Genomic DNA, 19,646 nt, shown 5'->3' with positions numbered 1-19,646 from the left:
ATAGTAAGTCTTAACGTGACAGTGTCAGTTCTCCAACGTTATTCTTCTCCTTTAATACTGTGAAAGCTACTCTGGGTCTTTCGAATTTCTGTTTAACTTTCACTTTGTCAATATCCACAAATTAACTTGCTGGAATTTTGGATTGCATTGACTCTATAGATTAAGTTAGGAAGAACAGACATCTTGACAATATCGAATCTTCTTATCCATATTCATAGAAGAGTTCTATTTTTAGATGTTCTTTTACTTCTCTCATCAGAGTTTTATAGTGTTTCTCATACAGATTTTGTTTATATTTTGTTAGATTTGTATTAATACTTAAGTATTAAATTTTGAGGGATGCTGAATGTAAATGGTATTTTTAATTTCAAATTCAAATTGTTCATTGAAAGCAATAGGCTTTTGTGTATTAACTTTATATCCTGCCACCTTGCTGTAATCGCTTATTGATTCAGAAATATTTTTTTCCCCCAGATACATGTTTTTAAAGACATAAAATTAAATACACAGGACTATTAAGAAAACTGATTATATTGAAACACAGTTACCAAAACATTAGAGTAACTTTGCAATAAGTGATACATATGCCTAATGATCTAAGTACAAGAGAGAGCAATAGGTTTAACAACTACTATACTTTGAGGTACTAATAGGAGTAAATGATATTGCAAGACGTGTGCCATATCTGTAAAATGCTATGAAATATCTGTGCCTTCTTTTATGACAAAGTCACAACTTCTGCTAATATTATTGTAGCTTGTTGCTTACATTCATAAGGGAAAGAAATGCTAAATTTCAGTTAGAGGTTAGTGAAGAAGATGTAACTTCCTCCCATGCAAGTTCACCCTTCCCTGAATCCTACTGTAGGGTGGCTCATGAACCCCAGGTTAAGCTGGACTTTAAACAGAATGAAGTAGATTTATGTGTACTGACATGGAAAAGTCTTCAAGACGTAGAGTGAAAAAAGGAAATTGTTGAGAACATTGCACACGTTGTGACACTCCCTGTGTTTAGAAATACTCATACATGCAAAAGCAATTCACTGGGGGAAAGAGCCCTTTCAAAAACAGTGCTGGGCTTCCTTAGTGGCTTAGTGGTGAAGAACCTGCCTGCCAATGCAGGAGACACCTGGTTCAATCCCTGGTCTGGGAAGATTCCACATGACCCAAGCCAACTAAGCCTGTGCACAATTATTGAGCCTGTGCTCTGGAGCCCAGGAACTGCAACTATTGAAGCCCCCACTGAAGCACCCTAGAGCCTCTGCTCCGCAGCAAGAGAAGCCACCACTGTAAGAAGCCCATGCACTGAAATGAAGAGATCTCACTTGCTGCAACTAGAGAAAGTCCATGAAGTAATGAAGACCAAACCCAGCTAAGAATAAGTAAATTAATTAACTAAAAAAACAATGCTGGAGTAATTGGACATCCATAGGCCAAACAATGAACGTTGATCTAACACTCACATGAAAATAGAAATTAACTCAATATGGAGCACTGACTTAAATGTAAAACATAAAGCTATAGAAGTTAGAAAAATTTAGGAAGACCACCTTCAAGGTCTAGAGGTGGACAAAGGTATTAATCCATAAAAGGAAAATTGATCAACTGAACTTGATCAGAAATTTGCTCTGTGAAAGCCCATGTTAAAAAGACAGGACTTCTCTCGTGGTACAGTGGATAAGAATCCACCTGCCAATCCAGGGGACATGGGTTCGATCCTGGATCTGGGAAGATCCCACATGCTTGGGAGCAACTAAGCCTGTGCTCCACAACTCCTGAGCCCATGCTCTAGATCCAGTGAGCCACAACTACTGAGCCCAAGTGCTGCAATTCCTAAAGCCCATGTGCCTAGGGCCTGTGCTCCACAACAAGCCACTGCACTGAGAAGCCAGAGCATGCAACCAGAGAGAGCCCTCGTGAAGCAATGAAGACCAGCACAACCAAAAATAATTAATGAAAAAAAAAGATAGAGGAGCTAAAGACTGGGAGAAAATACCTGCAAACCCCCCATCTGATGAAGGACTAGTATCTTGAATAGATAAAGAACTCTCAAAACTCAACAGTAGAAAAATTAAACAATCCATTTGGGAAATGGGCAAAAGACATTAAGAGACATTTCACTAAAAGAGCGAAAGTTGGGAAATAAGTATATGAAAAGATTTGGACGTTATTAGCCATTCAGTTCAGTTCAGTTCAGTCGCTCAGTCGTGTCCGACTCTTTGCAACCCCATGAATTGCAGCACGCCAGGCCTCCCTGTCTATCACCAACTCTCGGAGTTCACTCAAACTCACGTCATTAGAGAGATGCAAATTAAAACCACAATGAGATACCATTATATGGCTATCAGAATGCCTAAAAAAATAGTGATAACATCAAATGCTACTGAGGATACAGGAAACTGATCACTCATTGCTGGTGTAAATGCAAAATGGTACAGCCCCTCTGGAAAACAGGGTTGGTCGTTTCTTAAAAAACTAAACATGCAGGGCTTACCTGATGGTTCAGTGGTAAAGAATCTGTCTCCCAATGCAGGAGACATGGGTTCAATTCCTGGCCTGGGAAGATCCTACATACTGTGGAGCAACTAAGCCTGTTAGTTGGTAACTGGTAAAGGACTACATATCATTTAATAGAGTGTTATTAAATGATATTTATTCATTTACTAATTATAAAACTATTGTTCATTTGCTATTGAAAATTGGAATTGCAGACATGTTTTTCTCAACCATTGTTAACAATAATTATAGCTGATACATACTGAGCACTTCCTGAATGAAGAATCCCATGGACAGAGGAACCAGGCGGACTACAGTCCATGGAAACACAGTCAGACACGATTGAAGCAACTTAACGTGCAGACACACGAAATACTATTCTAGGGAAGACAGAATTTTTCTAAGACCCAGATGAGGAAAAAGGGCGAAAAACAGAAGGGAGGGATATTTGTGCAAGGAAAGAGAAAGAAAAAGACAGGGAGAGAAGACAGGATGTAACGACAAAAGAGTGTGATGGAAGAGCAGGCATTAGAAACCCTAGTGTGAGCTCCTGGAGGGCAGGCACTTGTATTGGTACCTCTGCCAAGCTTGCCGCGTCCAATTGAAGGCAATGGTGTGTTTTCAGTTCATCACTAGAGAGCAAAAGAAAGATCAACACACAGAAAATACAGAGTCCAGAATGCAAACAGTAGCAATTGGCTCAGGAGCGAGGGTCAGGCAGAGTCATCGCTGGCACTGGCCCAAGGTGGGTAAAGTCCACACACGCTGGCCACTGGCCAGCACTGACGTTGGGAAAGCTTACCCTGCACCGGGGAAGCCCAGTTGCTCACTGGTCCCACTTGAAACAGTTAAAAGCCACCATGGAGGGTGCAGGCACCGCCGACCTAGGTGGGCACCACTCTGGACACCACTCAGAAGCCAGTGGAAGACAGGCCCTGCTGCAGTGCCAGGCACCCAAGCCACAGTGCAGGTGAGGAGTGAGGGGAGAGAGGCTGAGGGGAGCAGGGGTGTCAGGACCCGCCTTGTCTCTTCCCCTGGGTGTGATCAGCGTCCACGCTGTGAGTGACAGTCCTTGTGCCAGTCTAACCAGAGGCAGGGGCTTGGACTCAGGGCCTTCTCTTTGGGCTCCCTGACATCTGTGGCCTCCAGCAGGAGCAGAGATGGGGCGGAGTGGCGCAGCCGCAGCAGCCGTCGGGCTGTGGGTTTTGGTGAGCCCGGCACTGCCTCCTCTCACATTCTCGCTCCTTGGACCCCCGGGCGCTGCTGGCTGTCAAGGCACGGAGGGACCACTATGTGAGTGATGCTCAGAGACCTGGTCCCCCACGGACCCTCCGGCCCTGGGCCCTCCAGGCTCAGAGACACCAGTCTTTGGCCCGAGGGGCGCTCATGTTCTAGCGTCCAGCAGGCACACCTCTGATTTCAGGGTCCACAACTGTGACTCTGACGTCTTCCCGGGTGTCCCGTGGTCGGCTCACATAGGGCCTTGGTGAGGGTCACAGAGGGGCGCCCCCTCCAGGCGGACTTAGCTCACGTCGAGGCGCCGGCTCCGCACCTGAAGGCGGGAGCTTTACAGCTCCGCACAATAATCAGAGCGCCGCCTGGTTCGGGACAAGAAAAACACCACCGTCCCGACCAGTCCTGATCCACGTCCAGGAATCCTCGACGTCCCAGTGCTCCAGGGGCCCTGGCCAGGAGGCCCTGCGTCACCCCAGCTCTTGTCCCGCAGGAAGAAGAGACGCTGAGCTGGGGCCCCCAAAACTGCTCGATCCGCCTGAAGAGGAACCCTCCCCGGCCGTCGGTGAGGCCCGAGGCGGGCGGGGTTGTGTGTGTGGTGGGGGGCGGCTCGGGCGCCGCCCCGTCTAACTCCAGCCCGGTCCCCGCAGTCCTGTGCGATGCTCCGCCGGGTGGCCCGCGACCTCGCCGACGCCCGGGCCGTGCTGAGCAGCCTGCCGAGCCCCGAGCTCTTCCCCGGCGTCGGGCAGACCCTGGAGCTGCTGGCGGCCGCGGGGCGGGACGCGGCGGCCTGCGTGAGTGCTCGGCGGCCTGGCCCCGCGCCGCTCCCGGCTCGCTCGGCGCCCCTGGTCTCAGGGCCACGACCCGCACTGCGAAGCTGTCCCACTGAGCCCGGAAACGGGCACGGACACGAATCGCATCCTCCCGGCTTTGCTCTGCGGCCGGAAGGGAGAGGGCCCGAGTCAGCGGGGAGCGGGCGGGAGGCTCGGGTCTCCACCGCCTTCGCTGACCTCCTTCCCCGCTCCAGCTCGAGCTGGCCCGGCCAGGCTCCTGGAGCAGGTCCCCGCGGCGGCCCGGGAGGCGTCCCAAGACTCGTCCCAAGACTCGCCGAGCTGTGAGTGGAGCCGGCGCGAGCGCGGCGGGACCGCAGGGAGCACCGCGGGAGGTGGAGACGCGGCGGGGGCCGGGCTTGCGCCCTGAGGGTCCGGAGTGGGGTTGTCTCACGGGAAGCAGAGTCCTGACTCAGCCCCGCGCTGCCTCCTTCCCGGGCTGCAGGACTCGCCTCGGTGCCACGAAGCCACCGTCATCTTCCACCTCCTGCGCCTGCTCGCGTGGGACCTGCGGCTGGTGGCGCACGCGGGACCTTGTCTGTGATGCCGCCGCCGCTGCGTCTGGACCCGGAGCGCTCAGAGCGCCTGGCTGCGGGCGCCGCCCTCCTCCGTGGTCTCGCTGAACCAGGGGGTCTCTCAGCCTCCACCCGTATGCGCTGGTGCCTGAGGCACCTTTCCCCAAAGACCAGGAAGAGTCCCCGGGAACCAGCGGTATTCCCGTGGGATGCGTTGCCCTAACAACCTCCCAGGAAAAGACTGGAGTCTGTGTCTGCCTTGGTCGCTAACCACCACCACAGACCATGGACCGGTTTCTACTTCTGTAGTTACAGCAACCCCTGTCCCATGAGAGGTTCCAATCCCAGCTTTGAACCTTCAGTGGTCACCTTGAGAGTCCATGAATCTGGGACTCTTGGAGCTCGCCCCTGGGGAGGCCTCATTCCCTGAGGGACTGGGTAGTGAAGGGGCCAAAATTCCTGAGAAGCAGTTTTTTTTTTTCTTTTAATTCCATAACTTGTGTGTTTTGTATTAATGAAGTTTCTGTATATGTTTGCTATTCTGTCTTCTGTTGTCAATTTATTGCCAATTATTAAATTTTTTTTTGCATTTCTGTTGGTTATTTCTCCTGTGATCATTGTGAGGAGGGCTGTTGATCACAAAATGCTGAGACAGGGAAATCAGATGATTTGAGTTTCGGTTCTATCCCTGCACAGAAGTGTCTGTTCCACACACACTTCATAGCTGTGTGTCTGGACCAGTTGCTTCTCTTTGAGCCTCAGTTTTTTCATCTATGCCATAACATTATTACACTTCCATTACAGTGAGTAATATACATTGAGATAATGTTTCTGAAGCTTCCAGCTGAAGTCACAGAATGGCCTTAATAACTGGTCTCCATTAAATCACCACACACATAAATGCACAAAAACTGTGCTTCTTTCACTTGTCCTGACCTGTGGATGGGCAACCATTGTAGCCCAAGTGCAAAGACTGTTTCCCAGGGTCATATAGGTAGTGATCAGAACCAGGTTTGAACCCAGAATATTTTCCTCCAGCTCCAATGCTCCTAACCACTCCCTTGAACTTCCTTTCTAAGAGAAACAGTATTTAGGAATTTTCAGATAAACAGTCAGTTTTCATGATTCATTGTTGTAGGGATATCTTTTCCCCTGATATGCTGTTGCTGCTGCTGCTAAGTCGCTCCAGTCGTGTCCGACTCTGTGCAACCCCACAGATGGCAGCCCACCAGGCTCTCCCATCCCTGGGATTCCCCAGGCAAGAACACTGGAGTGGGTTGCCATTTCCTTCTCCAATGCATGAAAGTGAAAAGTGAAAATGAAGTCACTCAGTCGTGTCTGACTAGTAGTGACCGCTTGGACTGCAGCCTACCAGGCTCCTCTGTCCATGGGATTTTCCAGGCAAGAGTGCTGGAGTGGGGTGGCATTGCCTTCTCCAGGGGATCTTCCTGACCCAGGGATCGAACCCAGGTCTCCTGCATTGCAGGCAGACGCTTTACCCTCTGAGCCACCAGGCAAGCCCTAAAAGCAAGCGCTGACCCCGACCTTTCCCTTTGATAGAAGGTGCATGCAGTTGACAGAATCTGACCAGAACACTTGTAGGTGCTCAAGGCACATCCTTGCGGTAGCTTTGGAAACATGATTATGCATTGGCGCTCATAGATATTCCCAGATGAGGACTGTGGTCCGCCCTCTCCAGGACTCCACACTTTCTGTTGGAGAAGTGCATTCCCTCCAAGTCCAGATCTAGCCACACTGGGGCTGTTGAGTGCAGTAGTTACTCGTCTGCTGTCAGACAAAACTCAGTTCACATCCTGCCCTCACTAGTTATTTGCTGTGTGACCTTGAACAACTTTCTTAACCTCTCCGAGTCCCTTCAATATCTTCTGTATTTGAAATGTAGGTAAGCATGGATGTCTTTGGATGCTATCACGAGCAAGACCACATTGTAGCAGAGACATAGACAGGCTCACAAAAGGAGGAGGTTCTCTCTCTTTTCCTTTTGCACTGACTGTTCCCTTTTCTTAGAAGGCTCCCTCTCAGATCTCCACAGAGCTCCCTCCCTCACTTCCTTTAGGGCTGCCCTCAAGTGTCATTTCATTACCTTATTTAGTGCAACTTTCTTTTCCATTCTACTCTCGACCCTGGCTCATTTCTTTCATTTTCCATTATCTGATGTTATCTAACATAATACATCCCACATGCCTAATCCCCCCATCCCATACTCTCTGGTACCTTTTTCTTGTAAATGGCTCTGTGAAGGATCATTTTATGTCTTTCATTTTTTTCAATCCTGTTTTCTTGGCACCTTAAAAAGAATCTGACCCAAAGTGAAGAGTAAATAATTACTTAGTGAATGAAGGCATTTTTCTCAAACCCATCTGATTTCTCTGAAGTCTTAGTCACACCCCAGTCTCATAGCAGATCCTCCTATTCCTGGGTCCCTCTGTGCCTGAAAATCAGAGAACAGGTTAGTGCAGACTCCACCCCTCCCCCATTCTGTCACTATCCATAGGTGGGGAGGAACTGGTCTCTCTTAGTTCTAGAGTGTTTTTGCCTTTCTGACTCCCTCTCCCCACCCTCAACAGCACCCTTGGATCTTCTCTCATCCTCTGAACAGCCTCCCTCTTGGAAGGTCCATGTTGTTCAAGGTAACACTTTTTACAAGTGCCTTTTCCTTCTATTCCCCACACTGGAGCATCTGCAAAAAAGAAAATCCCTCTGTCCCCTCCCCACCCAGTCCTAAATCAGCCTGGTCTCTGCAGGAGACCCGCCCTTGTGGGGCTGAAGCTACTCCAGTCCTGATTTTGTCTTCATTACTCACTTCCTCGGAGGTGAGCACCAATCAATGTCAGTTTCTCTTTCGCTCAGTTGCTCACCTGGCTCACTGGCTCCGCCCTGCTCTGGGCTTTCCAGTGTTAGCCTGTAGCTGTGTTTTCACTTTTCCTACATCAGCTGGGATTGCCCAGCTGCACAGGCTAAAAGCTGCACCATGGAGCTCAGGCAGCAGTTACACCTCAGACCAGACAGAGCTGGAAGTTCAGAGACACGAACGGAGCAACGAGCCGAGATCCAGAAGAGGAGGCTGAAGTCAGAGACGCCAGACAAGACTGAGATCCCAGGCAACAGCCTCCGAGTGGACACTTGATCCCCGATTCTGACAGACACCAGAGAGCAGGAATGAAGCTGGGTGAGCCCCCGCATCATTGCCTGGGACCCTCACCTCCCCAGAGCCTGCACCCTCACTCCCTGACGCCCTCCCTCCCCTCACCTTTCTATCCTTCCTTAACCAGACATGGCCCCGGGCTGCACGCTGGTGCTGGTGCTGATGCTGATGACTGCAGGAGCAGTTCCTGTGCCCTCTGCCTCCAGGGCCCTCCCACCTGCCAGGGGCTGCCACATGGCCCAGTTCAAGTCTCTGTCCCCTCAAGAGCTGCAGGCCTTCAAGACGGCCAGGGATGCCTTTGTGAGTGTCCCCACCCCTCCTGCAGTGGGTGAGCCCCCAGCCCCCTCCTGTGGGCTCCTAGACCACCTGGGCTGCAGGCAGGTCTGCCCCCCTCCACGGGGCTGACCTCCCCCCTTCCCGCAGTGGGCGATCCCCTGTCCTGCACTGGATGAGCCTCTACCGTCCTTTGGGAAGTGAACCTCCCCGCCTCTGTTGCTGGCCATCCTCCGGTCTCCCTGGGGTCCCCCCTCCGTCCCTCCCGCTGTGACCCGACCTTGCCCTTGCTCTCTAGGAAGACTCGCTCTTGCAGAAGGACTGGGACTGCAGCGGCCGCCTGTTCCCCAGGACCCGGGACCTGAAGCACCTGCAGGTGAGTTGGGAGAGTCAGGCCCACCTGCCCTCAGCTGCTCTGGCTCCGCAGGTGCCCCCTGCCCTCCCCAGTCCTCTCCCACCGCTTCCCCTCAGCCAACCTCGTGGACTGTGTCTCTCACCTGTCCCTGCTTCCCCTCCCTCTGTCCCTTCCCCTGCCCCCCTCAGCTGCCCCCCCACCTGCCCCCCTCACCTGGCCCCCTCACCTGCCCCTGTCACCTGCCCCCTCACCTGCCCCCTCACCTGTCCCCTCATCTGCCCCCCCACCTGCCCCCTCACCTGGTCTCTCTCACGTGCAGCTCTCACGTGTCTTCTGTCTCCTCCTCAGGTGTGGGAGCGCCCCGTGGCTCTGGAGGCAGAGCTGGCCCTGACTCTGACGGTCCTGGAGGCCATGGCTAACTCGTCCCTGGGCCACACCCTGGAGCAGCCCCTTCTCACGCTGCAGCACATCCACTCCAAGCTCCAGGCCTGTGTGAGTGCTGGGGCCCCGGGCCGGGTCTGGGCTCTGACCGCCCGGGCGTCCCCCTCGGTCCCCGGCTCCGCCTCACAGCCTCACCCCTCTCTCCTCTGCCCCCAGGTCCCAGCTCAGCCCACAGCAGGCCCCAGGCCCCGGGGCCGCCTCCACCACTGGCTGCACCGGCTCCAGGAGGCCCAAAAGAAGGTGAGTGAGCGGAGAAGGCAAACTGATGTCCGGGGCAGCTGGGATCCCAGGCGTGGGAGATACTGAGCCGTCCCCCTCTTCCCTCAGGAGTCCCAGGACTGCCTCGAAGCCTCCGTGATGTTCAACCTCTTCCGCCTCCTCACCCGGGACCTGAAATGTGTTGCCAGTGGAGACCAGTGTGTCTGACCCTGGAGACCCGCCTGCAACCTGTCCCACCTTTTTAGATATTTTTTATGCACCAACTACCTCCACTGAATTATTGGTTCTACATTCCTATATTTTTATGAAGCCCCTAAATTATATTTATTCTTGTACTTTTTATACAATGTGTGAAAATAAACTATTTGTTCATGACATTGACCTTGTTTATATGTGTCTGAATACGTGACTGCATATGTGGCAGGGGGAATGGGAAGAGAGAACCGAAGAGAATATGAAAGAACAGGGACTGGCCTGGTGGCACAGTGGAAAAGAATCTGCCTGCTAGTGCAGGGAGTGTGGCTCAGTTCCTGGTTCGGGAGGATTCCACGTGCCATGGAGCAGCTAAGCCTGTGGGAGCAGCTCCTGAGGTAGCACTCTACAGCTCACATGCTGTGGGCCCTTGAGGTGCAACTGCAGAAGTACATGCACGCAGCGCCTGTGCTGAGCCACAGAGAGACCACTGCAATGAGCAGCCCGTGCACTGAAACAAAGAGTGGCCCCTGTTTTCTGCAACTAGAGAAACCCTGCATGCAACAATAAAGACCCAGTGCAGCCAAAAATAAAGAAGTAAATCATGTTTAAAAAGAGACTGTAAAAGAATGAATGAGCAAGGAGTGCAAGAATCACTAAGGATTTTTCCAACCACAACAAGGGGAGATTTTATTGCACCACAAGCTGTCATTACATTAAGAAATAAGATGTCTAGAGGAGGCTGGGTCTGGGTCAGATCAGTGGGACAATGTCTTTATCATGGACCTACAGTCCGTATCTGTGAGTATGTCTAAGGATATGTGTTAAAATTGTGTTTATGGTTCATTCACCCCAACTACCTGTGGTTCTGAATGTGGGATGGCTTGTCAGATTGGAGATTTGCTGGGAGAATTATCACAGAGGAAGTTATCATCAAAAACTATTTAGTTCCACTGTGAGCATTGTTCTATGTAGACAACTGTGTTGGCTACAAATCATTTTGGTTTCTGATCTATGTGTCTTTCATTTCCTTTTCTTGCCTTATTGGAATGGATAGGACTGCACTATTATGTTGAGTAAGAAGGGTGAGAGAGAACATATTTGCCTTCTTCCTGATCTTAGGGGGAAAGCATTCAGTTTCACCACTGAGTGTAAATGTCAGCTGTAGGGTTTGTTTGTTTGTTTGTTTGTTTGTTTTTTGTAGATGCTCTTTTCTTTCTTTCTTTTTAAAAAATTTATGTATTGATTTGGCTGTGCCAGGTCTTAATTGCTGCATGTGGGATCTAGTTTCTTGACCAGGGATCAAACCCTGGCCCCCAGCATTGGGAGCATGGAGTCTTACACTGGGCCACCAGGGAAGTCCCAAGATGCTTTTTTTTCAAGTTGAGGAAGTTCCTTTTCATTCCTATTTTTTCTAAGAGTTTTCAAAAATCATAAATGAATGTTGGTGTTTGGAAAATGTTTTTTCTTCATTGATATGATCATGTGATCTTTTTTTTCTTTAGCCTGTCTTTGTGAATTGTATTGATTGGTTTTCAAATGTTGAACCAATCTCGTACGCTTGGAATGAATCCCTTAAGTGGTAGGGTATAATTCTTTCGATGTGCTGCTGAATTCTATGTGCCAACATTTTGCTAAGGATTTTTGTGTCTGTATGCATTACTTTACTTTGTGTAAGATAACAAGTTCAAACTATTCTTTAAGCCAGTTGAGTTAAAACTTACTGTGTGCTCTGCTGTCACTTCAGTCACGTCTGACTCTGCGACCCTATGGACTGTAGCCCGCCAGGCTCCTCTGTCCATAGGATTCTCCAGTCAAGAATACTGGAGGAGGTTGCCATGTCCTCCTCCAGGGGATCTTCCCAAACCTGGGATTGAACCCACCTCTCCTGTGTCTCCTGCATTGCAGGAGAATTCTTTATTGTTGAGCCACCAGGTAAGCCCAAAACTTACTGTTACTTGCAGCCAAAAGCATCCTTAATGATATACATGGAAATGAAAGGCAGGTTTCCCACAGAGCTGACGAATTCTGGCTGCATGGGATCGTTATGCCTCCACCATACCCAAGACTGTCATTGATACAAAGCTGCAAAGAGCCCTCATAATCAGTATCCATGGAAGCGGGGCAGAAGATGAATAACCTGGAGCTACAATCCAGGTGAACAGGCTCTTCTGCCTACCCCAGTCTCTATGACATCGCTATTCCTTCAAACCTCTGTTTCTTGAAAGTTTCACTCCAACTCTTTCAAGTCTTCTCTGCTTCCTCTTATCAGTGACTCCGTCACGTCTTTTCTCTCTCTCCAAACAGATTGCTTTGCTGTCTTCCTCACAGAAGCTACCAGGTAAAAATTCCACATCATCTATACCACACCCTACCTGTCCCCACCCTCCTCTTGCTTCCCCATCAAGATCAGTGAGCCGCCTTTCTTCCTAACTTGGACCAGGGCCTGGCCCTGTTCCCTCTTATGTCCTTCCTCCATAAATTATCCTTCTCTTAGCCTCCACTTTCTAAAACTTCCTTTCTACAAGTACCCGCCCATCGGTAGTCTCCTCTTTTATTAAATCCCTTTCTTAATCTGTCCTCTTTTCTGCAACTGTTTCTCCATCTCCCTTTACCGGCTCCACCTCTTTCTCGACTCCAGGTCTCTGTAACCCCTACCGTCGGCTTCTGTTCCCAGATCTGCACTCCCCAGCAACAATCTCCTTACAGCTAAATCCTGCATTACTTCTCCAGTTCTCACCCTAGAAGACTTCTCAGCAGCAGCTAACCCATTCCTCAGTAACTCCTTCTTGTAACTCTCTCCTACTTTGACCTTCGCGATACCACGCTCTTCTTGTCTTCCTTCCACATCTGCCTGCTTCTTCTCAGTCACATTTTCTGGTTCTCTTTCTTCTTCCATATCTCTTGAATCCTGGAGTGTCTCAGGGGCCTATCCTAGATTCTCATTTCTCTTCTCTATACTCTCTTTGGGGTCTTCTCACAAATCCTCATGGATTCACCAACTATATTCTCATTGACCACTTTTGCATCAGCCTGCTTAAGCTGGGTTATGCTTCAGTAACAAATGACCCTCAAACCAGAGGCTTATAACAACAAAGGTTTATTGCTTACTCATGCAACACAACCGTCGTGAGTAGGCTGACTCTCAGCTTCTCACTGGGATCCAAGATGAAGGTGCGGTTCTATCTTGGACCTTGATGGTCTTAGAGAGAGTAGAGAGACAAGAGCACACGATGGACTAGTCACTGGCTCTTAGAACTTCTGCTCAGAAATGATACAGATCACTGCACTTCCATCCCCATTTCACTGGCCCAAACAAGTGACACAGCCATGTCTGAGGTCAATTGGGTAGAGATTAATAGTTTCCCACAGAAATGGATTCCTCTCTTTGGAAGGTGAGAAGATATATTTATTTACTTTTGACGTGTGTCTGGTCTTAGTTGTGGTGCAGGGGCTCTCATTTTGCAGAGTGCAGGCTTAGTTGCCACACAGCATGTGGGATCTTAGTTCCCAGACCAGAGATCAAAACTGCATCTGTTGCATTGGTAGGTGGGTTCTTAATCATTGGACCACCAGGGAAGTCCCCGGGAAGAAAATATTTTGAATGATAAGGCAATATAAAACATCTTAAGTTCTTATCTCCAACTCTGACTTTAAAGACAGGATAAATTAGCATTATTATTGTGCATAGAAATCAGCTCAAGTTCAGATCCAAACTGGACCAGCTGATAAGCCAGTAGCAACAAAGACTCTGTCCCTAAAAGTTCCCTTGCCATCTTCTGAATAATGGTCCTTAGAAAGGGATTGACTGGTGGAAACTCCCATAAGAAGAGCTAGTCCACAGGGCTGAGAAGGCAGGATCAGCGTCCACTCTCCATGGTTCTGAACACCACTGACAGCCAGAAGAAGGTGGTTTCTTCCATCACTGGGAGCTTGGTGACTGCCTGCTAACTTCTTCAGCACTTACAGATTTTTTAAATGGCATATTGTCATATCACATGTGGTTGGAGAACAAATGGAACAATCCGACTGTGTGTGAAATGCAAATATGTTTACAGGGATTTTTTTTTTTCCTTAAATAACAGAAAACTTCAATTCAACTTGCTTAAACAATCAGGACTTTGTAATTTCATACAACAAGAAACCTGATGGTAAGATAGATCAGGAGTTGGCTAATTCAAAAAATCACACAATGTTATTAATAATTCAAATTCTTCCCATCTTTCAGCCGTGCATTTCAGCTGCATCCTCAGGTTTGATCATCTCAGGTCATAAGGTGGCTACCACAGTTCCAGACACTAAATCCTTGGGGCAGAAAAAGGAAAGAATATCCATGTGTCCTGCTTATCACTAAGGAACACCTTTCCCAGAAGCCTCCTAGCAGACTTCCCTTTAACCCCACACCAACAACTCATTAAGAAGAACAAATCCCAGGACTTCCCTGGTGGTTCAGTGATTCACAGTCTGTTTTGCAGTGCAGGGGATGTGGGTTCAATCCCTGCTTGGGGAACTAAGACCCAACATATCTCAGACCCTGTGTGATGCAACTGCTGAGTCTGCAAGTCACAGCTAGAGGCTCATGCACCGCAACGAAAGATCCTGTGGGCCAAAACTAAGACCCGACACGGCCAAAGAAGTATGGTTTCCAAAATTTGCAATCCTCTGTGCTGTGCTTAGTTGCTCAGCTGTGTCTGACTCTTTGTGACCCCGTGGCCTGTAGCCCGCCAGGCTCCTCTGTCCATGGGGATTCTCCAGGCAAGAGCACTGGAGTGGGTTGTCATGTCCCGGTCCGGGGGATCTTCCCAACTCAGGTATCAAATCAGGGTCTCCTGTATTGCAGGCAGATTCTTTACCAGCTGAGCCACCAGGGAAACCCCAGTGGTCCTGATATCCCAGTGCCTGACTTTCCACCTCTCCCCTCAGCAACTATCTCCTTCCAACAGATCGTAAATGTGCTTACTTACTGGAACTTCCCTGGCAGTCCAGTGGTTAAGACTTTGAGCTTCCACTTTGGGGGGCATGGGTTTGATCCCTGGTTGGGGAACTAAAATTCCACTTGCTATAATGTGGTCAAAAAATGAATAAATAAAAAATAAAAATAGGGACTTCCCTGGTGGTCCAGTGGCCGGAACGCCATGCTCCCGGAGTAGGGGGTTCAAGTTCGATCCCTGGTCAGGGAAGTAGACCTCAGATGCTGCAGCTAAAGATCTCCCGTGCTGAGATGAAGACTGAAGACTCCATGTGCTGCAATTAAGAACTAGCACAGCCGAATAAATAAAATAAATATTTTAAAAATTAAAGAAATTTCAGCTCAATCCTATACCCACTCCAGCTACCACATTTCTCTGCCTCCTTGTATTAGTCAGGACTCTTCAGAGAAACAGAACTCTGATTGGATACAGATACAGATAGAGACTATATATATATATAGTTGTTTAGTCACTAAGTCATGTCCAACTCTTTTGTGACCCCATGGACGGTAGTCCACCAGGCTCCTCTTTCCATGGGATTTCCCAGGCAAAAATGATGGAGTGGGTTGCCATTTCCATCTCCAGAGGATCTTTCTGACCCAGGAATTAAACCCCCGTCCCCTGCATCAGCAGACGGGTTCTTTACAGCTGAACCAGCAGAGAAGCCCTATATATATACACACATGTATATTTATTATAAGGAGTTGCCTTATGCACCATGGAGGCCAAGTCCCAGGGTCTTCCACTGGCCACCTGCAGACCCAGGAGAGCTGATGTGTAGTTCCAGGCTAAGTCCAAAGCCCTGAGAACCAGGAGAGCCTATAGTATAAGTTTCAGTCCCCAAACCAGGATGCTCACGACTCAGCAAGAGCCAGTGTTCATCTCGAGTCTGAAAGCCAGAAAAGAGCACAATCTCAGCTCAGTGCAGTCAGGCAAATGGAGTTCTCTCTTACTCAACCTTTTCCTTCTATTCAGGTCCGCCATTAATTAGATGAGGTCCACCCACTGTAGGGAGGGCAATATACTTGACTTACTCTACCAGTTCAGATGTAATCTAATCCAGAAACACACTCACAGGCATACCTTGAACAATGTTTGGCCAAATGTCTGGACACCCCATGGCCCAATCAAGTTAACATATAAAGCTGACCATCACATGCTGTTTTCAGCAATGTTTGTCAAAAGAATTGTCCAGGGACTTCCCTGGTGGTCCAGTGGTTAAGAATCCACCTTCCATCGCCAAACCCAGTGGTTGATACTCAGACCAATGTTTCCTGATGTTTCAGCAGTAATTGACACGGGTGCTCATTCTCTGATCTATGAAACACATTCTTCTCTGGTTCCCACTTTCCTGGTTTTCCTTCTCTCTCTGGTGGTTCCTTCTCAGTTCCTTTTCTGATTTTCCATCTCCTGGAACATCCAGGGCTCATCACAGTGCTTCTCTCTCATCTATCTGTGATGCATGTATTTATTCTCATGGCTTAGAACCCAATCCCATCTCTATAGTCATGGCTTTGTGGCGGATTGAATTCTTGGTACATATTCTTCCCCTTTCCTGCATTTAACCCTTCCCATGGCCTCATTGAAGGCAGAGTTTACTTCTCTGTCCCTCGATTTTGGACCCAGCCATGTGACTTTTTAAAGCCAATGATATATATATATATATATATATATATATATATATATATATATGCAATGATATACAACAATGTGCCTGTTCTCAGTCCAGTCCTCAAGAAGCCTCATGGGTTTCCTGTTATCTCCTGGGGTTTTGCTCTGATGCTGAGAAAAGCTCTCCTGGCTTGCTGCTCTCCTTTAGCTTGGCCTCAGACCTGAGCCATCCAGACCCTCAGCTTGAATCAGAGCCACCCAACTGAACCCAATCGGAATCATCCAACCCCAGAGGTCAGCAGAGCCATCCCCAGCTCATCTGCAGAGAGCTGAGCTAAGTCAATGGTTACTGTGTTTTTGTGGTTGTTTATTACACAGCACACACTGACTGATACACCTCCCAAACTTAGCTTTCCAGACCTCACTCCTGAACTCCAGGCTTATACATCAAACTCACTACTGAACAACTCTATTTGGATATCTAATGGGCTTCTCAAACTTATCATGCCAGAAATGTAACTCCTGCTCTTCCCCACCCTAAACCTGTTTCTTCTGCAATCTTTCTTATCCTAGAAAATGGAAGCTCCATGTTTCCAGATCCCCAAGCCAAAGACCCTGGAATCATCATTGGTTCCTCTCTTTCTCCCATCTCCCACATCCAGTTAGTAAGTCCAGTTGATGCTACTTGTAAGAATATACTGCACTGGGCCCTTGCTTACTCCCTCACTGGCCCCACCCTGCTCCTGTCCACCCTCTCTCAGCTGGACCATGGCAGCAGCCTCTTCCCTGTGCTCCCCAGTCCTGCTGTGGACCCTTAGTCTGACCCCCACATGAAGCCAGAGGAAATCTGCAAATACCTGAGTCAAGTCAGGCCCCTCCCCTACCCAGAGCGCTCTTCTGGCTCCATCTCACTCACAGTGTGTTCACTGACCAATGAATAAATAAACCAAGTAATGATATATACTCCAAAGTAAAATCAATCTTTAAAAAAAACCAAATGGGTTTGCATTACCCTAATGATTAGCGGCCATCTTTACACGTGCTTATTAGTCATTGGCATAAAAATGAGTCTTTTAAAAATGTTTTGCCCATTTGGCTGCATCAGGTCTTAGTTACAGCACAGAGATCTTCGTTGCATCATGTGGGACCTTTTGCTGCAGTGCATGGACTCTCTAGCGGCAGCACTGGGGCTCAGTAATTGTGGTGTGCGGGCTTAGTTGCCCCACAGCAGGTCTTATCTTAGTCCCTGGACCAGGGATTGAATTCCCGTCCCCTGCATTGCAAGGGGAATTCTTAACCACTGGGCCACCAAGAAAGTCTCCGAAACGAGTCTTAGAGGGCCAAAATCAAGGTGTCAATAGGCCTGACTCCTTAGGGAGAATTCTGGGAAAAATTTGATTCCTTGCCTATTTCAACTTCTAGTGGCCCCTTATATTCCTGGGCTTGTGGCCTATCTTCAAAGAACATCACTCCAGTCTCTGATTTAGCAGGCATACAGATAATCCAGGACAATCTCCTCATCTCAAGATCCTTAATTTGATTACATGTGTAGTTTCTTTTGCCAAGTAAAGGTCACATTCACGGGTTCCAGGATGAGGACCTGGATATCCTTGGAGGCCATTATCAGCCTACCGCAGTCAGAATTCCCTCTACTGTACGCAGGTGGGACCCCGATGCTGGGAAAGACCCTGATGTTGGGAAAGATTGAAGGCAGGAGGGAAAGGGGGCGACCGAGGCTGAGATGGTCCGATGGCATCACCCACTCGATGGACGTGAGTTTGAGTAAACTCCGGGAGTTGGTGATGGACAGGGAAGCCTGGCATGCTGCAGTTCATGGGGTCACAAAGAGTCGGATGAGACTGAGTGACTGAACTGATACTGATACTGATCAGCCTACCACAGTCAAAATTCCCTCTACCGTATGCAAGTGGTGTAAAGGCTGAATTCCTCTTTCCCCCCTGGAGATTTGTGTCCTATGTGACTGCCTCTCATCCCTCAACCTGCCTCTTATCCCTCAACCTGCCTCTTACCCAAGCAATGTGACTGTACCTCAGTATCTAATCAGTATCTAATACATCAATATCTAATCTTCCTTCAGGAACAGGAAACTTGACTTTCAACCAGGCATACGGCTGATCTTTTTAAAATTTTTAATTAATTAATTTTTGGCTGTGTTGGGTCTTCATGGCTACACATGGGCTTTCTCTGGTTGCAGTGAGCAGGGGTTACCCTCTAGTTTCAGTGCACAGGCTTCTCATTGCGGTGGCTTCTCTCATTGCAGAGCTTGGGCTCTAGGGCACGCGGGCTCAGTAGTTGCGGTATGTGGGCTTAATTGCTTCATAGCACGTGGAATCTTCCTGGACCAAACCAGTGATCAAACCAGTGTTCCCTGCAATGACAGGCGGATTCTTCAACACTGGACCACAAGGCAAGTCCATGACTCGACTTCTCATGGCATCGTATGCTCTCCTATAACTAAGTTCTGACAGTAGGGTAGAGACAGGTGTATCATGTGTCACTTCTAGAAAGCGCTCTTAAAGAATGGAACATTCTCTTCTTCCCTCCCTCTTATTCTTCATCTGTGGTCTGGAGTAAGGATGCAAAGATGGAGTTCAAGAAATCATCTTGGACCATGAAGAGGAAATCACATATTGATGATGGAGCAACAAGATAGAAGAAGCTTGGTTCTTCGCACTGTGGAGCCCTGGACAGCTTGAGTAGCACCTATCTTCACATGAAAGAGAAGGAAACTTATTTTCAGGAAAATCTCATACTAATTTGTGATAGACAGCCTAACACCCTCGCCAAAGATGCCCTTTCCCAGTCCCTAGTCCCCGTGGATATGTTATATTACATGGAACGGGGGAGATACAGTGGCAGATAGAAGAAAAGCTGCTGATCAACTGACATTAAAATAAGGAAATTATCCTGCATTATCTGGGTGAGTTCAATGTGATCACAAAGATCCTTCAAAGTCAGGGAGAGCTTTGAAGATGCTATGTTGCTGGTTTTGAAGAAGGAAGGGGCCACAGGCTAAGGGATGTAGGTGGCCTCTAGAAACTAGGAAATGCAAAGAAACAGATTGTTTTCTAGAACCTCTAGAAGGAGGCTTGATTTTAGCCCAGTGAGATCCCTTGATTTTAGCACAGGAAGATCCATTTTAGATTTCTGATCTCCATATCTGTCAGATAGCAAATCTGTATTTTATTCAACTATTAAATTTACCTCTTGAAATTGGCTTCTTTTTTAAAAAGTATTTATTTATTTATTTTTTGTTGCACCAGGTCTTACACGTGGGATCTTCGGTCTTTCTTGCAGCATGTGAGATCTTTATTTGCTGTGTGTA

The 19,646-nt window shown here is 48.4% G+C and overlaps 2 protein-coding genes across 2 annotated transcripts; both read left to right on the top strand.

Moving 5' to 3' along the window:
• Positions 1 to 3,355: 3,355 nt before the first annotated feature.
• Positions 3,356 to 5,102, top strand: LOC128063950 (interferon lambda-4-like). The gene is made up of 6 exons (XM_052656780.1): positions 3,356 to 3,383; positions 3,709 to 3,788; positions 4,222 to 4,293; positions 4,379 to 4,522; positions 4,756 to 4,842; positions 5,004 to 5,102. The coding sequence occupies exons 1-6, from the start codon at positions 3,356 to 3,358 to the stop codon at positions 5,100 to 5,102; spliced, it is 510 nt and encodes a 169-aa protein (XP_052512740.1).
• Positions 5,103 to 8,368: 3,266 nt separating this feature from the next.
• Positions 8,369 to 9,734, top strand: LOC128063821 (interferon lambda-3-like). The gene is made up of 5 exons (XM_052656635.1): positions 8,369 to 8,539; positions 8,811 to 8,888; positions 9,216 to 9,359; positions 9,465 to 9,548; positions 9,636 to 9,734. The coding sequence occupies exons 1-5, from the start codon at positions 8,369 to 8,371 to the stop codon at positions 9,732 to 9,734; spliced, it is 576 nt and encodes a 191-aa protein (XP_052512595.1).
• Positions 9,735 to 19,646: the final 9,912 nt, after the last annotated feature.

This window comes from Budorcas taxicolor, chromosome 18 (assembly GCF_023091745.1).
Source record: "Budorcas taxicolor isolate Tak-1 chromosome 18, Takin1.1, whole genome shotgun sequence".
NCBI lineage: Eukaryota > Metazoa > Chordata > Mammalia > Artiodactyla > Bovidae > Budorcas > Budorcas taxicolor.
This window is presented reverse-complemented; position numbering and strand designations above follow the sequence as displayed.